Genomic DNA, 19,379 nt, shown 5'->3' with positions numbered 1-19,379 from the left:
AATTCCCCTCCAATTCGATTTTCAAGTCGCTGACGACTCCACCGTAGTGGGGTCATGAGATAGAGAATCTGGTGAACTGGTGCAGCAACAATCGTCTCTCCCTCAATGTCAACAAAATGAAGGAGATTGTCATTGACTTCAGGAAGCATAAAGGAGAACACGCCCCTATCTACATCAATGGGGACGAAGTAGAAAGGGTTGAGAGCTTCGAGGTTTTTTTTTAGGTGTCCAGATCACCAACAACACGTCCTGGTCCCCACATGCTGACACTATAGTTAAGAATGCCCACCAATGCCTCTACTTTCTCAGAAGACTAAGGAAATTTGGCATGTCAGCTTGGACCCCCACCAACTTTTACAGATGCATCATAGAAAGCATTCTGTCTGGTTGTATCACAGCTGGGTATGGCTCCTGCTCTGCCCAAGACCCAAGAAACTACAAAAGGTCATGAATGTAGCCCAATCCATCTCACAAACCAGCCTCCCCTCCATTGACTCTGACTCTGTCTACACTTCAAACTGCCTCAGCAAATCAGCGAGCATAACTAAGGGCCCCACGCATCTCGGACATTCTCTCTTCCAGCTTCTTCTGTTGGGAAAAAGATATAAAAGTCTGAAGTCATGTACTCAAACAGCTTCTTCCCTGCTGCTGTCAGACTTTTGAATGGATGTACCGTGCATTAAGTTGATCTTTCTCTACCCTCCGGCTATGACTATAACACTACATTCTGCACACTCTCGTTTCCTTCTCCATGAACAGTATGCTTTGTCAGTATAGCCTGCAAGAAACAATACTTTTCACTGTTAATATGACAATAATAAATCCAATCAAATTGTATTTGGTGCCTTTGAAGCATTCTAAAGTGCAGCAAAGCCAATGAAGTATTTTGAAGTGCGTTCACTGTTGCAACATAGAGGGATATAGTCACCAATTTGTTCATAGCAATGTCCCACAAAGATTAATGATTTAAATGACAAGATCATTTGTTTTTGATTGTTGGTCAAAAGAGAAATGTTGGCCAAGACAAGGTGAAAGCTCACTGCTCATCATACAGAGTTTTGGATAGTTTGGTGCTGCATAAGAGGCAACATCTTTAACAATACAGCAGTTCCTCGCTGCAGTGAAATATCAGTCTAGATTATGCGTTTCAACCTCTGCAGTGGTCTTGAGATCCTGAACGTATTCCAAGGTAATGATATCTCCTTTGAGACAAGGTTGACATTTTAACTTGAATTCTCGATCATGGTCATGAAACTCATTTTCACCAAAATTGTCCTAACTTAATGTAATTAATGTTAGTTGCAGAAAATTGATGGTTTAAACCTTATTAAACGTTGCAGCAGTTTCAGTATTTTTTCTGTCTTAAAGATTGCCATAACTGGAGTGGACATTCCCACCATTCCACAATATTGTGACAAGCATAGGAAACAGTCATTCCTCACCAATCGGTCAACCTGCCTGATTTGAATTTGAACCAAGACGAGCAGTTTACTGTTCAATGCTGCATGATAATGCACTCACCAATCAGAGTCCAGTTACCAACCAGTCAGCACTTTCTTTTCTTGCAGTATAAATTGTTCCCGGCTGCTGTTGGAAAATGTGTACGAGCTATCTTGATGAGTGAAAGTCAAACCTTAATATAGCGTGTCTCTTTTCAACAGTACATTCTGGATCCTTCATAAAGCAGGAGTTTTGACCACCTGTTTGGAGGACCCCAATTCAAACTTAAGTCAGTGTTTGCAGCATTTGAATTTACTGCTATGGGGGTGGGGCAATATGGTAGTGGAGTTTTGCCACAACTTTACAGAAGCTGCCACTGTAGGTCAACTGAAGATGTCCCCAAGCTTAAGTTATCCCAGTTGAAACTGCCTGCTTTTCCAAAGGCACATATTGGATAACAAACCTCTTGCATACTCTGTGTCCCATTTGCGTTGAGATCTAATCTTGACATGATGGTATATGGCCATGCTACGTGTTAGGGTTTACAGAGGATTGATGAAAATTCCAGCAGGTTATGCCATTCTCCCAGCCTTGTGATTTCTATCTGCATGGGGGGTACAGTGGAAATTGTGTGTGCAAAAAAGAGTTGGAAGATTTGATGCAGCCATGCCAACCCTCGATTCCGCCCAGATAATGGAAGCTTAGCATTAGAATTTTAGGATTGCTTTCTTTATTTTGTTTACGTAAGTATTTAGTGTTTGTCAAACCAGGAATTGATTTGAGCTGTGAATTTGAATAGCAAAATGCTATCATATAACTCAGGTTCATGTAATTATTATATGTTCAGGAAACTTTTTCATGATATGTCTATTAGAGAATTAAGTACGTTTTTGTACTGCACCAAAATGTTAGTCCATGATAAGAACAGAACAGCATAGGAACAGGCCCTTTGGCCCACTAAATCTGCGCTTAGTGACGCCTTTCTAAACTAAAGACCTTTTGCCTCTACACAGTCTACATCCCTGTATTCCCTGCTATTTAAACAACCTGAGAAATCTTTCCAAGTCATTGGCAGCTTAATTATAACGTTGCACGTATGTTCTGTGTTCCTGAGCTTGGCTTTAAGTTGAAACAAGATTAAGGAATGCTTGAAGTGCCAACCAGGTTAGTGGAGACAAATTCCTACATGCATTTTTCCATTTATACTGTTGGTATACCTCTTTCAGACAAATGGGAGAACCCTGTTGAATTTCCACCCTGCCCCAGAACTTGTGCTCTGAGTTTTTAGTTATTCAAGGTGTTATCGATTTCCAAAATATTGCACAAGAGAAAAATTGAGAAGTTCATCAGCAAAATGCATAGCTTTAAATTAAGGGGTGGTAGTTATAGGACTGATGTCAGAGGTAGGTTCTTTACCCAGAGGGTGGTGAGGGATTGGAATGCCCTGCCTGCTGCAGTTGTAGATGCGCCTAGTTTGGGGGCGTTTAAGAGATCCGTGGATAGGTTTATGGATGGAAAGGGATTGGTTTAGGTTAGAGGGTCATTGCTTTTTTAATTGGTCGGCGCAACATCGTGGGCCGAAGGGCCTGTTCTGCGCTGTAATGTTCTATGATCTATGTTCTAAAATCAAAAATGCATGAGAATAAAATACGTGATGTTGAAGTGAGAACTGGAAACAGTTTTCATAGACTGGCTTGAACTTTATCTTTAGGTTAGCCATACTTGAGGTACTTGATAATTCTTAAAATGTCCACATTTAAGTGGCTTGCCTGTGAAGTCTCCTGTGAATTTCCAAGTTACAGTTTATTTCAAGTAGTGACAAATTATGATTCTTGTTAACTTTCATCTCATTGTCTTGATCTGTAACATTGGCTTATGTGTATATCACTATTACCTTATATTGTCCACCATCTAATGGGCAAATCACACGAATGTGCCAGCTATAAATGGTGAGAATTGTAATCCCTAATTCTGCCTGTCTTGGGACAGAGTGACAGCAGCACCAAGTTGTTCCACAGTTTTGGAGTAAATTGAAATTTTTAATTTTGAACTTGTGCAAAGTAACTTACTGGAATGGAATCTCCACTTCCAGATATTGATAGGTAACTTCTGAGCTCCAGGGCATTGTAACTGGGGGGTGTGCCCCAAAGATGCACTGGAAGGTTGGCAAGGGAATTGATGGGAAGTTATCCTGCACTGGAACCATCTGAAATTGCAACTTCTAAATCAAACTTTGGATGGTTCTGATTGTGCTATATCAGTGGTTACCCAGAAAAAAATTAGAAGAATTACTTTCTTCCTAGCTTGAAAGTGGCTGGCGTTCGCATTGATTTATGGCTGCCGCTGTTGTAAATAAAAGGGACATAGCCTCCTTGCATCTGGCGCTGGTGTCCTGGACAGAACAGTGTGGTGCCCTGCACAGTCATTCCCCAGCCTGGATTGGAAGATTGGACATGAAAAGATCTGAAATTTTTTTAAGATAAAAAACAGTAGCGCGGTGGCAGTCTGGCTCTACCACTCTGCAAAAGTTCAGGTCATTATATTCTCTTGTTTGCTGTTTTATTTGCCTTCAAACTTCATAAACACAAATTTATGTTACGTGTACTAAGTACCATTTTCAGTTTCCTGTGCAGCTTCAGTTGCAGATCTTCCTTTATCGCATCTAGAAAATAGATTCACATTGCTATCTGGGGTCATGAAGCATTTGTAAATCTTCAGCTGACGGGCAACCAAATGAACATAAATCCCCCCCCCCCCCCCCCCCCCCGCCCCCAATATACACACACACACACACACACACACACACACACACACACACACACACACACACACACTATCTCTATCTCTCTCTCTCTTTCTCTCGGCTGTTCTTCTACAGTTGCTAATCTAGATTGTTACATAATTAATTGCAACATAAGTTTATGCAAGAACATTTTCATTTTCTCAACTACCATTTTTCATGTTACTGTGACTGGAGTAAGCATAATGAAGTACAGCTGGAGATAATTGAGAACAGATGAGTGCCACATTTGAAGGATAGTTACTAGTAGCACATGACTGAAGAACTATATTGGAATCAGTGGGCAAGATGCACATTTTCCATAAATCGTTGCATATTTCAGCAGTTCAACTGTTGAATCAGTTGAATACTTGAGATCCTTTTTTAAAAAAAGTGCAAAATGATATGTTGTTCACTTTCTGTGTAAACCTTTTAGAATGATGCAGAATGTTGGCTTGGATCTTCAAAACCAATTTTTTTGGTAAAATCATGTTAGCACAGTCTTTGCTCAGCCACGTTGCTGTGATCTGTGGCATGGAATGAGCTTGAATCACATAAGCTGATCTACATGACTCTAGATTGTATTTAGTTGAGAAAGGTGACTGCTACAACATGTATTTGTTTTTAGATAGCAGCCAATTGTGAATTGAATGTAATCAAAGATACCCAAGAGATCAGAATTGGATGAGTGCATATATTTTGGAGAATTGTAAGGCTGAAGGAAGTTACAGGGACGGGGAGGCCATGAAAGGATTTGAAAACAAGAATTGTAACTTTAAAACTGAGGTGTTGCCAGACCAAAAGCCAAATGAAGGTCAGTGAGCAATTGGGTGATGAGCAAGCAGGATTTGGTGCAAATTAGGATGTTTGGGGCAGTTGTGGATGAGGATGAAAGATCAGAGGCCAGTGAGGAGATCACTGGACTTATCAAGTCTGACATCATCAAAAGCATAGATATTGCTTTCAACAGCAGGTGTGCTAAGGCAAGATTGGAGATGAGTTGTTACGAGATGAACGCATGGGTATTGGTGGAATGTTGTGTCAATCTGGCATTCATTCTTGATTGTAAAATTGACTTTTTTGTTATAAGCGAGTTGCCATTTGTCTGCAATTTGGCCAAAGTGTCGCCTACACAAGTGACTTGCTGTACGTTAAGTTACTTAGGTTGCAGGCTTTGCAATATTTCTGAGCAATAAGATGCCATCTAAGCTCAATATCTTTGTTTCCAGTGATTTGGTGATGATTTACCTTTAAATGGAGAGTTAACATTGGGAATTCTTTCTGTCAACATTTGAAATGATTTTTTCTGATACTATTCAAATCAGTGATGTGAAAGTGTGCTTACGCATGTTTCCTTTGATTTGTTTCTGAATAAGTGTAGCAAAAAGGAATATTTCCCGAATCGTAGAATCTCCAGAAAAAGGCGACTATTTGGCCCATTGAGCCTACACCGACAACAATTCCACCCTAGGCTATCCCTGTGATCCCACATATTTACCTTGCCAATCCCCCTGACATCCCCTTAACACTAAGGAGCAATTTGGCATGGCCAATCAACCTAACCTGCACATTTTAGGAGTGTTTTACTGTTTTATTGTGGTGTTTGTATCCTTTGAGAAAGTTGTCCATCAAAGATGTGTTGTTTAGGTGCGTTGGTCGTGCTAAATTGCCCCTTAGTGTACCAGGATGCATAGGTTAGAGGGATTAATAGGGTAAATATATGGGACTACAGAGATAGGGCCTAGGCAGGATTGTTGTTGGGCCAGATGGCCTTCCTCCACACTGTATGGTTTCTATGATTCTACGATTTCTATAAATCCTGCCGTTGAAGCTTGCCTCATGGCCAGCTGCTTGGTAGAGATCCCATTTTGTATTGAAAGCTCCAGAATAGTTGAATTTAACCTTCTCTGTTCTGGGCATCAAATTAATCATTCCATTTTGTGAATCTTGAGATTCTCAGCATGATAAATTTAGTAATTTGTGCTCTAAAGAGTTAGTAACCAGATATTTGAGATCAAATCCGGAAGAAGACTGGAATGAAAAATGATTGCGGTGGTTTTTTTGAAAAAAAAGCATTAGTGAAATGCTGGTTGAACTCCCACATGACAACTAACCTCAGTTTGGATGAGGAAGAGGCGAAAAAGCTCAAAACAATCTTGTTGGCAATCCTAGGAAATGCAAAATACTTCATTTTTTTTTACGAATTTTATTATTTTGGCACTCTGTCTCAAAATTGAGAATTTTCAAGCTGGAATCAGTATGCACAAAAGCAGAGGAAACATCCAACAATATTCTGGTTCACCCTCAAACTTGTCTGGACTGTGTAAGTTTAAAAGAAGAACAAAAAAAACAACAACAGCCCGGGAAACAGGCCCTTCAGCCCAACGAGCCCGCGCCGCCATTTTAACATTACCAGTCCCTCCCTCCACCCATGACCCTTATCTATTGTTTTATGACATTCTACGTTGAGGGAAACTAATTTAGGGACAATTTATTACTTCCAATCAGCCTAATAGCACATCTTTGATTATTGAGCCTCTTCATAATCTTAAAGACTTCCAACAGGTCACCCTTCTAGAGAAAAGCAGCCCCAGCTTTTCCTGAGGGTTAAATGCTCTCAGTTCTGGGATTATTCTTGTGAATCTTTGCTCCTTCTCCAGTGCCTCTGTTTCCTTTTTCCAAATGGAGATCACAAATGATTGACAGTGTTCCCAGTGTAGCCTAACCCTGGTTCGAAACAAGTTGAACTTAACTTCCCTGCTTTTCGTTCTCTTCTTTCCACATCACCCATCCTTATGATCTCTCCCAGGAGACCACTTTGTCAGCTTTTTGTCGCAGTTCTGTGTCTATAAGACAACTGCCAAAACTCAACTCAATTTAAATGGGAGCCTTGCAAACAACAGAGAATTCCCATCATTGCACAACATAATCATTTTATAGGAAGCCCTCATTTAACCTTGTTCCATACAATGTCATTTTGCAGTAACATAGATCTCCAATTAATGCCCTGCATTCACATTGCAGTGCTGCTTTTTACATCAATGATGCCTGCATGGTCACACAAAATCCTCATGTTAAGCTTGTGGGAGCTGGGTCTTGGGTGAGGTGGAGAGCAGCACTCTTGGGAGGTGGTTTATAAGCCTCAGTCAGATTTATAACATTCCAAATTTTTATTTGTGCTGGGTCCAGGATGTACTGTTATGTTATGGTCTCAAGTGACTACTGATTACACACTCGGCACCTAATGCAGTATAATATGTGGAATGTGAACCATGCTATTTAGTGATCTGCATGAAGCAGCAGTTATTTCCTGTTTGATGTGGTCTTGAATTGTGGTATTATCTGTTAATTTTCCCCAACAAAAGCATTTATTTTTTTAAGCACCCATATGCATTTACTCCATATTAAATGCCACTAAATTACTAAATGACGTGTCCTAAGCTTAACAGTCCCAAAGGGCATCTGACTTCTCCTGAAGGTTTGCCTGGTCCTAAGGAAAAGAGTATCCTTTCATTCTGACAGCTTTTGAACTTCACCTGAAGCCCACAAGTCATTTTGGAGAACCCACTAGCAAACATCTGGTCTGCCTCAATGAACCATGGATGTGCAAAGTACAACATCCCCACAGAAAATGGTGGGTGCCGGGCTTGGGGGCAGGACTTTGAATTCAAGCCTCCTTCCCTTCCTGCTACAACCATTAGGACTTTTAAAAACTCCAACTTGGCATCATTTAATCATTGTTTTCTGTATTCTCTTACCAACTTTGGCCTGCAGAATGACTGTTGAATTTCCATCTTGGGTTCAGAATAATATTTTTTAAATCGCTCAGCTGTTAAAACCTATAGTCAGTTATTGCATGCCACCCAGTGCCTGCAATCGGGTACTACAATGAAGCATTTTACTTTTAACACTGAACATGACATCTTACCACCTGCAAGTTGCTAAGCAAAATGAAGCTAAACCTTCATGTGCCCTTGTATCACTTAAAATCTTAATGTTTTTAAAATTTTCTGTATTGAATTACGCCCCTCATCTTAGCGCACACTAGTGATGCAAACCTGTTGCCAAGAAAACTGGACAGGATATACGCAAATGGCAGAACTGCTGGAAAGAATGGAGTGCTGTAATCTCTTAAGCTAATATACCTGTATAAATGTATTTATATTTTCACTTTTTCATAGTAGAATTTTTAACATTGCTAATTCTTTTTGGCCATTCTTTCTCCCATCAAAAGTATCAAATTGGAAAAGCTTAAAGTTTTATTTATTGGTGTCACAAGTCAGCTTATGTTAAGACTGTAATGAAGATATTGTGAAAGTCTTCTGATCGCCACAGTCTGGCACTTGTCTGGATATGTTGAGGGAGAATTTAGCATAGCCAATGCATCTAACCAGTATGTCTTTTGGACTGTGGGATGAAACCAGAGTACCTGGAGGAAACCCATGCAGACATGGGAAGCTAGTGCAAACTCTGCACAGTTGCCTAGTCCGGGAAATGAGCCAGGGTCCTTGGCACTGTGAGGCAGCAATGCTAACCACTGTACATCAAAGGATGATGGTGAAAATTGAAAACGGAGAGAACATTTTCGCAAATGAGAGTAGCAGCTTAGATGGGAATGAGAACATTTGCTTTCTGTTTGGACTAGTAAGTTAGAAGTCAATGTCAACTCCAGAATGGAGATTGGAGAATTTAATGGAAAATGTCTTTCTTGAGCTGTAATAACAAGGTGACTGGTATGCAAAAATTATAGATAGAAAAGCAAAAAATATACATTTTGCCTAGCATGACGTGGTCTCCTTTGCAGTCATATGAAGGACCCTATAAGATCACTTTTATTTCAGAACAATTGGCATGATTTTGTTGAATGGCAAAATTTGAGATGAGTTGGTCTCACCTGTAATCATGCTTGCACAGGTGACTTGAGATCAAACTTAATTTTGTTCTGGAGGACACTGCTCTCTTGTTTGAATAGGATGATAGTATGTGAATAACTTGGTCTTTACCAGACTTGGCTGGGAAGCTTAAAATCCAGTGGAACAGCAGCTTCTGCAACTCGCTGGTAAAGGAGAGGCTATGGGACAGAAAATGGACTAATTGTAAACAGTGTGCCTGTTTGTAACAATTGTAACCTGTGAACAGTCTGTCTAATGTTGAATTGGACCTTTTTACAGGGGGTTTCACCAAGGATGGTGGTGGCCCTGTTGGTGCCAGTACAAGCATAATTGTAAACAATTTGCTGAGTCACTGGGGAAGACCTCTTGTATTTGATTGAAAATTAAGAAACAAGTTTCCTATTTGCAGGAAGATTAGATTATGTTCCTCTGTTTGCGCACATTTTGTGCAGAACCCAACATGTATGACCCAAACCTAAGGTGGGATTTGTGGCTACTTCAAGCATTATACACAAGTATTGCACAATTATTGCCCTTTCACATTTATGTAGTATGTCAGAGCAGTACACTTTACAGCTTTGGTGGAGAAGCAGTCAGTCAGCTTGGATTTCCAGTTCCCCACTGCTATGGATTTAGTTACAACGGCTGGGGAGGGCCGTTAAATTAAACAGCTCTGATTTCCCCCCTCTCCACCCGTCTGTAAACAGGTTTTGATTTTTATTTCCCCCATTCTGACTATTTAGTCTGATCTAATTTCTAATAACCCCACAGCAAACTCGAGATAGGGTAAAATCAGTGGGTTAGTTTATTTTGCACACAAAATATGGAAAGAGGGTTTGCAATAGCCCCCCCTTTTGCATTCATATAGTAATGGAGGGATAGAAGAAAGAAGAATGACGAGGCAAAGTCTACAGAGAAAATTGTTATGAGCTCATTCCGATTCAAAGTCCAGTGGTGTTTTCTTTTGGTGTCTGTTTGATAATTCACTTTTCCAGTAGAAATGACTTCCACAATGAGATGGACCTGTAATGATGAATCATCTGGTAGGTGCTGATAAAGAAGTTGCAGCAGAAAATGGTGTAGATGGGGACCAGGCAATTTAAACCTGGACAGAGCTCTGGTTCTGCTGCAGTTTGGTTAGTGAAAGATGGCAGTGTGAGATTTTCAGCTCCACAAGGCAACCCACCTTGGCTTAAGCCAAGGAGGCATGTTCCTTGTCTGGCTTGATGAGATACTTACTGTTTCAACCATTAATAAGTTGAACAGAGGGTTTTCAGTCTCTTGCCCTTGGAGACTGATGCCTCCGTTGTTCAGTCCCTGGCCATAGAAATGTAAATAGCCTTTGCACAATTTCTTGGGGTTTGATTCCTGCAGATATGGGGGCATTAACACATTTTTTGAGATGAATGCTTGTTCTGAATGCTAGGAACTTCCTTTCGTGTGAGTCACAGCAGGTTATGACTTCAGCCATTTTAAAGCCTTTATCCAGTTTTTTAAAATTTTATAAATTAATAGGGAGTAGCTATTTGTAGAAAAATCTACAGAAGAACAATGGGGTTGTTCAAAAAGGAAATGGGAAGGGTACAAGCCTAACATGTTCCGTCTAAAGTGGCGGGAAGGACTTACAGTCCTACAGAACCATGGATGGCCAGAGATATTCAGGTAATGATGAGGAAAAGAGGCTTTTAGCAGGTACAGGGGGAGCAAATTAGTGGAGTACAAAACACGCAGGGTGGAGCTTAAGGCAATTAGGAGAACAAAGAGGAGCTATGAGAAAGCTCTGAATGGTAAAAGTAAGATAATTCCCAAGATAATGGAAGAGGATAACCAGGGAAAAAGTGGTGCCCATTAGGGACTAAGGGGGCAATCTATAGGTGGAGCCAGAGGACATTGGTAGAATGTTAAACAAATACTTCACATCAGTCTTCATCCAAGAGAACAAAGATGAAGATACAGAACTCAGACACTCAGATTCTTGAGGGAATTGATGTGGGAAATGACGAGATGTTGGAGGTGCTGGCAGCCTTAAAAGTGGACAGATCTCCAGGTCTGTATTAATTGTTTCACAGGTTGCCATGGGAGGCAAGGGATGAAATTTGTATGGGCTCTGGCCCAAATTTTTAAATTCCTCTCTGGCCATGGAGGAGGTAAACATAGTAAGAAGTCTCACAACACCAGGTTGAAGTCCAACCAGTTTATTTGATTGTTTCTGAAAGCTTGTGGGATTACTATCAAATAAACTGGTTGGACATAAACCTAGTGTTGTGAGACTTCTTACTGCGTTTACCCTAGTCTAACACTAGCATCTCTACATCATGGAGGAGGTGCCAGAGGACTGGAAAACAGCTGATGTGGTTCTGCTGTCTAAGAAGAATTGTAAAGATGAGGCAGGGAGTGATGGACCAGTAAGTCTCACATCAGTGCTCGGGGAAATTATTGGAGAAAATGCTGAAGGAGAGAATCCATCTCCGCTTGGCGAGGCAAGGTTTGATCAGGGATAGTCAGCATAGCTTTTTCAGAGGGAGATCATGCCTAATAAATTTGATTGGAATTTTTGAGGAGTTGACCAGGTGTGGAGACGAGAGTAATGCAGTTGATGTGGTCTATATGGATTTCATTCCACTCACCTGATGAAGGAGCAGCGCTCCGAAAGCTCATGATTCCAAATAAACCTGTTGGACTTTAACCTGGAGTTGAGACTTCTTACAATAAGGAGAATATTAGACAAAAAAAGAAAAAAGTTAAAGATGACTTAATTATGCATACAGGAACATATAATTGTAAATACAAAGCAAATTAAAATACTTCACCAGCAGTTCAAATTGTGATCTCCTTTAACTAGCATATATTTCAGCTGACTAGATCCCAGAAGTTCTGATGTGTCCACTTTGTGGATAATATGTGTGATTACATAGCACAGAAATAGTTTATTCCACTGTGCTGTAGGCTGAGTCTTGCTCAAACTCAATTCCCTATAGAGCCATCTAACATATTTTGCATGGAGTCACCTTGACTTTTGCTTGCCTATAGAGTGTGCACTCATCAAAACCTCAAGTGGGAATAATTGCAGGCTGACTTTTGCCCACCACTTCTGTCCCCTTAATGCCATATCCACACTCCTGCGCAAACTTTAGAATATTGGCTCAGTGATGTATAAATAATGTTCACATTGAGAGACTGAATTGCAAGAAAATTTGGCTTTTGGTTGCTTTTCAGGGTGTGTTTTTTATTTCTATTGAATTATAATCAGGCTTATTATGGATGAATTGTGGATTTTTGGAGTCTGCTGTAAAATTGTGCACTAGGTATTTATTTCTTTAATATACAATGAAATATGTTATGAATATGACAAAAGTACTTGAGAAACATGAAGTGCAGTTACCTACAAGGCTGCAAACCTGAAGCTGGAAAATGGGATCAGGCTAAATAGGTTGTCTTTGGCGAGCATGGACTTGATGGGCTAAATGGGCTCTTACTGTGCCATCAGTTTCTTTGATTCTATAAGACGTAATGCCAGTTTAATCGAGTGAAGCTTGAGCTACTGACTGCCTGCCACACTGCTTGAGTTCTCATCTTCAACTTCAAGAAGTAAGAACTCTCAAACCCAGAATAAGTTTGAGTTATGCTCTCTCATTGAGTCTCTGTGGTTAAGAAAAAGAACCTGATGTTTTCTGGTCACAATTGCTTTGGCTGTTTGTCAACAACATCAATGAATTTAGATAAATGTAATGCTAACTATGTAGAGGCAAAAATAGAATTTAAGTTCCAGTTATAATTTATACTGTACAAATTATAGTTCCAACAATGTGGCAGGGATGCCTTTATACGACTGCGTAGAGAAAAATTGGTTTTGAAGTCTATTCTAAAATAAGTAGTCGTGCATCTTCAGAAATGTGTAATACGTTTATTTACTTTGCAGGCTGGAGTCAAAGGGACGTTAGGAAGATTAGTAGGAATATTTGAGGTAAGTTCCTGTTTTAACGTAAACCATTGTTTTTGCTTCACAATTGTATTAAATTATTTAATGGCTAGTCTCTACTAAATTGATAAGTTTAATTCCAATGACACAGTAGTCAACAGGAAAACTGATCAATAGTCACTGAAAAATGATCAAGGCCATATAAACAGATAGGAGTGACTCAATACAGACAGATCTGTTTGGTGCAGAATTAAAAGTAGTCATTTCATAACCAAGTGATATGAGTAATAGGCAGTGCACCCTTTGACTACACTAGGGTGTCCACCACTCGTGAACTGGTTGAGCCCTCAATTTTTGAATTACACTAATTGTGCCTAACATTAACATGATGGCCTATTACATATGTAAACTGAAAATGATATCACCTCTCATCTTGTTATTGAGACATAATCACAATCCGCAGTGGAATCCTGTGGAAGGAGTGACTACAAGTTAAAAATGCCCAGTTGGAACACTTTGAGAGAAGCGAATATAAAATCATTTGCTATGTCTTGAGGCATCTACTGTCTTTGACTTGAACACTCATATATGGTAGAATCTCATTAAAGAGATATGGGTAAATAAAGTTAAAAATGAGTATAGATTTGGATTGTGAGGCACAATGGCATATTCGAGCACTCCCACCTTGTCCATGGGAAGAACCGTAAGTTCTATTTTTCCTTGTTCTGTTCTCTTGCATTTGTTTTAGAATATGTTTACATTTGATTTTATTTTGCAGTGAATTTCAGACAAATACTAATCCAAGCTTAAGGTTTTTTTTATTTATTCATTCATGGGACATGGGCATTGCTGGCTGGCCAGCATTTATTGCCCATCAATAGTTGCCCTTGAGAAGGTGGTGGTGAGCTGCTGCCTTGAATCTCTGCAGTCCATGTGCAGTGGGTTGACCCACAGTGCATTAAGGAGGGAATTCCAGGATTTTGACTCAGTGACTACAAAGGAAAGATGATATATTTTCAAGTCAGGGTGGTGAGTGGCTTGGTGGGGAACTTGCAGGTGATGGTGTTCCCATGTATCTGCAGCCATTGTCCTTCTAGGTGGAAGTGGCTGTGGGCTTGGAAGGGGTTAAGGATCTTTAATGAATTTCTGCAGTGCATCATGTGGATAGTACACACTGCTAATACTGAGCTTTGGAGGGAGTTGATGTATCAATCAAGTGGGTTGTTTTATCCTGGATGATGTCAAGCTTCTTGAGTGGTGTTGGAGGTGCATCCATCCAGGTAAGTGGGGATTATGCCATCACATTCCTAACTTGTGCCATCACATTCCTGTCTTGTGCCATATGGATGGTGGACAGACTTTGGAGGGCTAGGAGGCGAGTTACTTGCCACAGTATTCCTAACCTCTGACATGCTCTTGTAGCCATTGTGCCTATGCCAAGTCCTGTTGACTTTCTGGTCAGTGGTAACCCCAAGGATATTGGCAGTGGGGGAATTCAGTGATAGTAACACCATTGGATGTCAAGGGGCAGTGGTTAGAGTGTCTCTTTTTAATGATGATCATTGTATGGCATTTGTGTGTGAATGTTTTGCCACTTGTCAGCCGAAGCCTGGATATTGTCCAGATCTTATTGCATTTGAACATGGACTGCTTAAATGTGAGTCGTCGCGAATGATGCTGAACATTGTGCAATCGTTAGCTAACACCTCTACTTCTGACGGAGAGAAGGTCATTGATGAAGCAGTTGAAGATGGTTGGGTCTAGGAAACCATCCTGAGGGACTCCTACAGAGGTATCCTGGAGCTGACATGACTGACCCACCATAGCCAGCTTCCAATATGTTAGGTACAGTTCCAACCAGCGAAGAGTTTGCCCCCAATACCCAGTGATTACAGCTCGATTTACCATTTCTATTTGCCCTTATGATACAGAAATATTAATATGTGCAAAGCTGACAGACATACTCTTCTGAAGCCCTATGTTTTACAAAACTTACCAAAGATTAATTAGGTCATTTCTAAAGTGTGTATTTTTGAATGGAAGAACAACCTTTAGAACACTTTCAGCCAGTGAAAACCAAATCTTTGCCGTCTTGGTGGATGGAGCTCAATGGGCTAAACATTGGCATTTCATCTCTAAGATAAATAATTTCTCTGGCAGGCTACTGTGTAAAATGAATTGAGGAACTTGAGATTATCCACTGCATTAACTCCTAAATCAGTAAAGTCTTAAATTAGCAATCTCTTTTTAGAGATTGCAGGCTGATTGTTACGCTCAATTTTTTAAAAAAAAAGTATGGGGGTGAATTTTTCCATTCCACCTGCCATGGAAATTGTGGAAAAATCTGTTGACCTCAGGCGGGATTTTTGGGTTTTGGGGCAAGCGTAACTGGAAAATCCCACCCATAGTTACTTAATTTGGTTGGAATTGCTAGTTTGAAGCTACGAAAAGAGGCAGCTCTCCAATGAACTGCCATACCTAGCCTGAAGTGTATCCTCTTGTAGTGAATGCCAAAAATCAGTCTCACCTCCATGAGCACAAAATTCAGCAGTGAAAGTAATTTTTAAAAGTTTTGTGAAATATGTTCCCATCCCCAAATGCAGGGGAAGGCATGAGTAGAAACAAAGTTCAACATTTCAAACTTGAATTTATTTTAGATTTAAAATTATGATAGGGAATATGATTAGAGTGGCACAGTGGTTAGCACTGCTGTGTCTTAGCGCCAGGGACAAGGCTCAATTCCTGGCTTGGATCACTGTTTGGAGTTTGCACATTCTCCCCTGTGTCTGCGTGAGTTTCCACCTGGAGCTCCAATTTCCTCCCAGAGTCCAAAGATATGTGGGTTAGGTGAACTGGCCATGCTAAATTCTCCCTCAGTGTACCAAAACAGGCGGTGGAATGTGGCAACCACGGGATTTTCACAGTAACTTCATTGCTTTGTGAATATAAGCCTACTTGTGACAAATAAATAAATGTGTGATACTTGGGTGAGAATTTTTTTGTGTACTCTTTATAGCATAATACTGATTGAAAATGGAGGCTGGAATACTGAAAAATCTTAAACTAAAATAGATGATGTCAAAATGCAGCAGGCACCTCAACTTGTGAAGAGAGAAAAGCAGGTTATTATTTCAGGAGGGATCATTCATCAGCAATGACCTCAAGATGTGGGAGAGAAAGCGACAGATGTTTAATGTAGATTTTATTAGTTCAATTTGCTTAGCCTTATAATCTATGAACAAATCTCTGAAAAGAGATGAAAAATATTGGATGATTAACAAATCTTGTGCAAATCTGGCTTAAATAGTTATAAGGGAGAAATAGCTTAGTAAAGTCTTTCTAAAATTGAAATGTGTAGTGGAACTTGATTGGGAGAATCTGACCGGCAGGAAAATTGACGCAACAGCTAAGGTCTGAAGTTGCTAAGTTTGCAGGCTGATGTGTGGCAATACCAAAGTTGCAAAATATTATTCTGAAGTTTGGTACCAAGCACTCTTCCAACCAACCGTGATGCAAAGATCTGAGTGAGAATGAAAATCAGAGTCCAAGTGCAGATGGAACAGGAGCTGAAGACCATGATCGCAGATAGAAAAAGTTATTTTCAGCAAAGCACATACCCGATTTGTCTGGAATAGGATATGCACATTGTACGATGAGAGGAGAACACAGCCCATTGAAAATGGAGCAAACACAGTTAAACTAATGTCTCACATGGGACAGCTTTTGGAAACCCAGGCTCTGGTATGTGAGTAAGCAAGTAAATATTCATTGCATGTGGTAGATTTCCATGAAGTCCTTAAAAAAAAAAGCCAATGATGTACATGACGGAAGAGTGCAAGATGTCTTTCAACCCTAGAAATTCTTTTCATTTTTATAGAGTTTTGCTGGTAAAGAAATCAGAAATAAATTCTTTAACTTGGGTTACTTTTCTAATTTAAATTTTGAACAGATGCATCAGTGTAAATCTCAGGGATTCCTTGTCAAATGCGTGACCAGTGGTTTGTATTTTATGAATATCTGGCATACTTGTTACTGAAAGATGGTTATCGAGGGATGTGGGCCAAATGTGGGCAGTTGGGACTCGCTTTTTTTTAAACAAAAGGCAGCATGGACAAGTTGGGCCAAAGAGCCTGTTTCCATGCAGTATGACTCTATGAAAGGGATGTTTTGTGATGGGAACGTTCAAATTTGTATGCCCCATTTGCTTTGACTACGTATATGTGTGAGCCAATGCAGACTGTCTTTGGAAAGCAAGTCATTTTTCGTATCACTTGGGAACATTCAGTAGTACTGGTTTATTGAAACCTTTAGTATCAGCACCAAAGGCTTTTAAGCAGGTTGTTGTAAAAGTACTAAAAATCTTGTTGTGATATTGAATCAAACTGAAGACTCAATTTATTTTAAGCAGGGTTATAATTATGTGCTGATATTGAAAATTGTATTTAAAAAAACTTCAATTGATTTAATTTATCTGGCCAGTAAACAAGGCTTTGTTTAAACTCAACATTTTATTTATATCCAATTATGTTTATAGATGTTTTTGTTACTTATTGCTGGCAATTTACAAATGTTGTGCTTCTTAGGTTTTTAATTATATTGTATTAGTTCTAATTGAAATTAATATCCACCAATTATACTGTATGTGACAAATCAGAATGAAAACACAAACTAGGAGTGAGAGGAGGCCATTCAACCCTTGAAATCTGCTCTGCCATTTAGTTTGATTATAGCAGATTCACTACCTCATGCCATATCCCTGCTTTCTCCCCTTACCCTTTGATTCCATTAACATATATAAAAAAAAACACTTTTCTGAATATATTCAGTGACTTGGCCTCCACAACCCTCTGTGGTAGAGTATTCCACAGGTTCGCTACGCATTGAATGAAAAAATTTTTCCAAATGTCAGCCCGTATCCGGAGACTGTGTCCTCTGGCTCTAGACTCAAGCAAAGATCCATTGACCTCGGGCAGGATTTTCCAGTTTTGGGATGAGTGCAGCCAGAAAATCCTACCCATAGTCTTGCTCATGATGTGAGCAATTAATAATGTGGACACTCATTCTTTCAGGTTGTAAACCTTTGGAGATGTTTTTTAAGACATTTTTTAAGATTTTGAAAATGTTTTTCTTTTCCTTTCTGTCTTTCCCTTAATCCATTACTTCTTTCATCCTCATTATTTCTTTTTCTCTACCTGATTCAACACTAAATTCTCACACTGTAATTCACCTTCCTCAGTCATTTCTATTGTCTTATTTCTCTATCCTTAAATATCACTGGTGAAGAAAATAATCTGTTCCTCTCATTGCTCACTAAAAGTCCAGATTTAGATTCCCTGTTGACGTCACTCCACCTTTCAGTTTGCACTTCCAGCAACTTTGAACAAAATTACTGAGAAACGAAACACAGAAATCTAATGGGGCATGCTGCAAGGTGCCTCCATCCAGCAAAACCTAGGCTACAATCATGAACTTCTGCACAATAATAGGAAGCAGCATTAACATGACCATCAATATAATCACAGAGATTAGGAAATGGGACTTAGAACATTTGACATCACAATTATGGGGAGAGGGCGGGAATGTGGAACTGAGCCACGACAGATCAGCCATGATCTTGTTGAATGGCGGGGCAGGCTTGAGGGGCCAGATGGCCTACTCCTGCTCCAATTTCTTATGTTCTTATGTAAGCAAAGGTGGCATATTTAGGACTCCTACTGTGACACCCTAAATTTGAGAATGTGTGGAGTAGAGATATTTGAGGATTGAACAGTAAGGTGAATGGAATTACAGCTTAATAAGTAGTAGCCATTTACTTGGTGAAAAGGAAACTAGGAGATCGAGGACACAAAATAAATGTTTTGAACCAGTGAGACCAAGATTTTGAGTGTGGTTGAAACAAATTCAAAACAATATCCTGATTTTGAATCTTGAGAAAAGCTAGAAATAATTAGCAAAATTGTTGGGAGAGGAACAGATTTAAAGCTGCATCCCCTAAATAACAAATCTGACCTGACCTAGGTGTGGCTTAACTGTACTTTAGCATGCCAGTTGGCAAACAAACCTTTTGAACATGAGAACTTCCCTACATCTTTGGGAATCACTTCTTTGTAAAAAAAAACACAAAATGTATTTTACAATAGTTGCAATTAGTTTCGAAAAGTGAAAATTTGTGTTTCCTTTTTTTTATATTCTGTATGTCTTGGAATCAATGCGTATTGTGAAGTCATTACAAGATAATAGTATTGTTTTTCAGAATCAAGACAGGAAACATAGAACATATGTGTACGTTCTCATAATAACAGAGGTGTTAGAAGATTGGGAAGATTCAGTTAATATTGGTAAGATGAAA

The 19,379-nt window shown here is 39.6% G+C and overlaps 1 protein-coding gene across 1 annotated transcript in view; it reads left to right on the top strand.

Moving 5' to 3' along the window:
- Positions 1 to 19,379, top strand: part of LOC145357021 (diphosphoinositol polyphosphate phosphohydrolase 1) — a 72,490-nt gene that overhangs the window by 49,769 nt on the left and 3,342 nt on the right. The window contains exons 3-4 of the mRNA XM_080210066.1: positions 13,031 to 13,075; positions 19,284 to 19,368. Coding sequence (XP_080066192.1) covers positions 13,031 to 13,075; positions 19,284 to 19,368 — 130 coding nt within the window. The remainder of the gene's footprint in view (positions 1 to 13,030; positions 13,076 to 19,283; positions 19,369 to 19,379) is intronic.

The sequence above is a fragment of the Carcharhinus amblyrhynchos genome, chromosome 22 (genome assembly GCF_965287045.1).
Source record: "Carcharhinus amblyrhynchos chromosome 22, sCarAmb.v2.hapA, whole genome shotgun sequence".
Lineage (NCBI taxonomy): Eukaryota > Metazoa > Chordata > Chondrichthyes > Carcharhiniformes > Carcharhinidae > Carcharhinus > Carcharhinus amblyrhynchos.
This window is presented reverse-complemented; position numbering and strand designations above follow the sequence as displayed.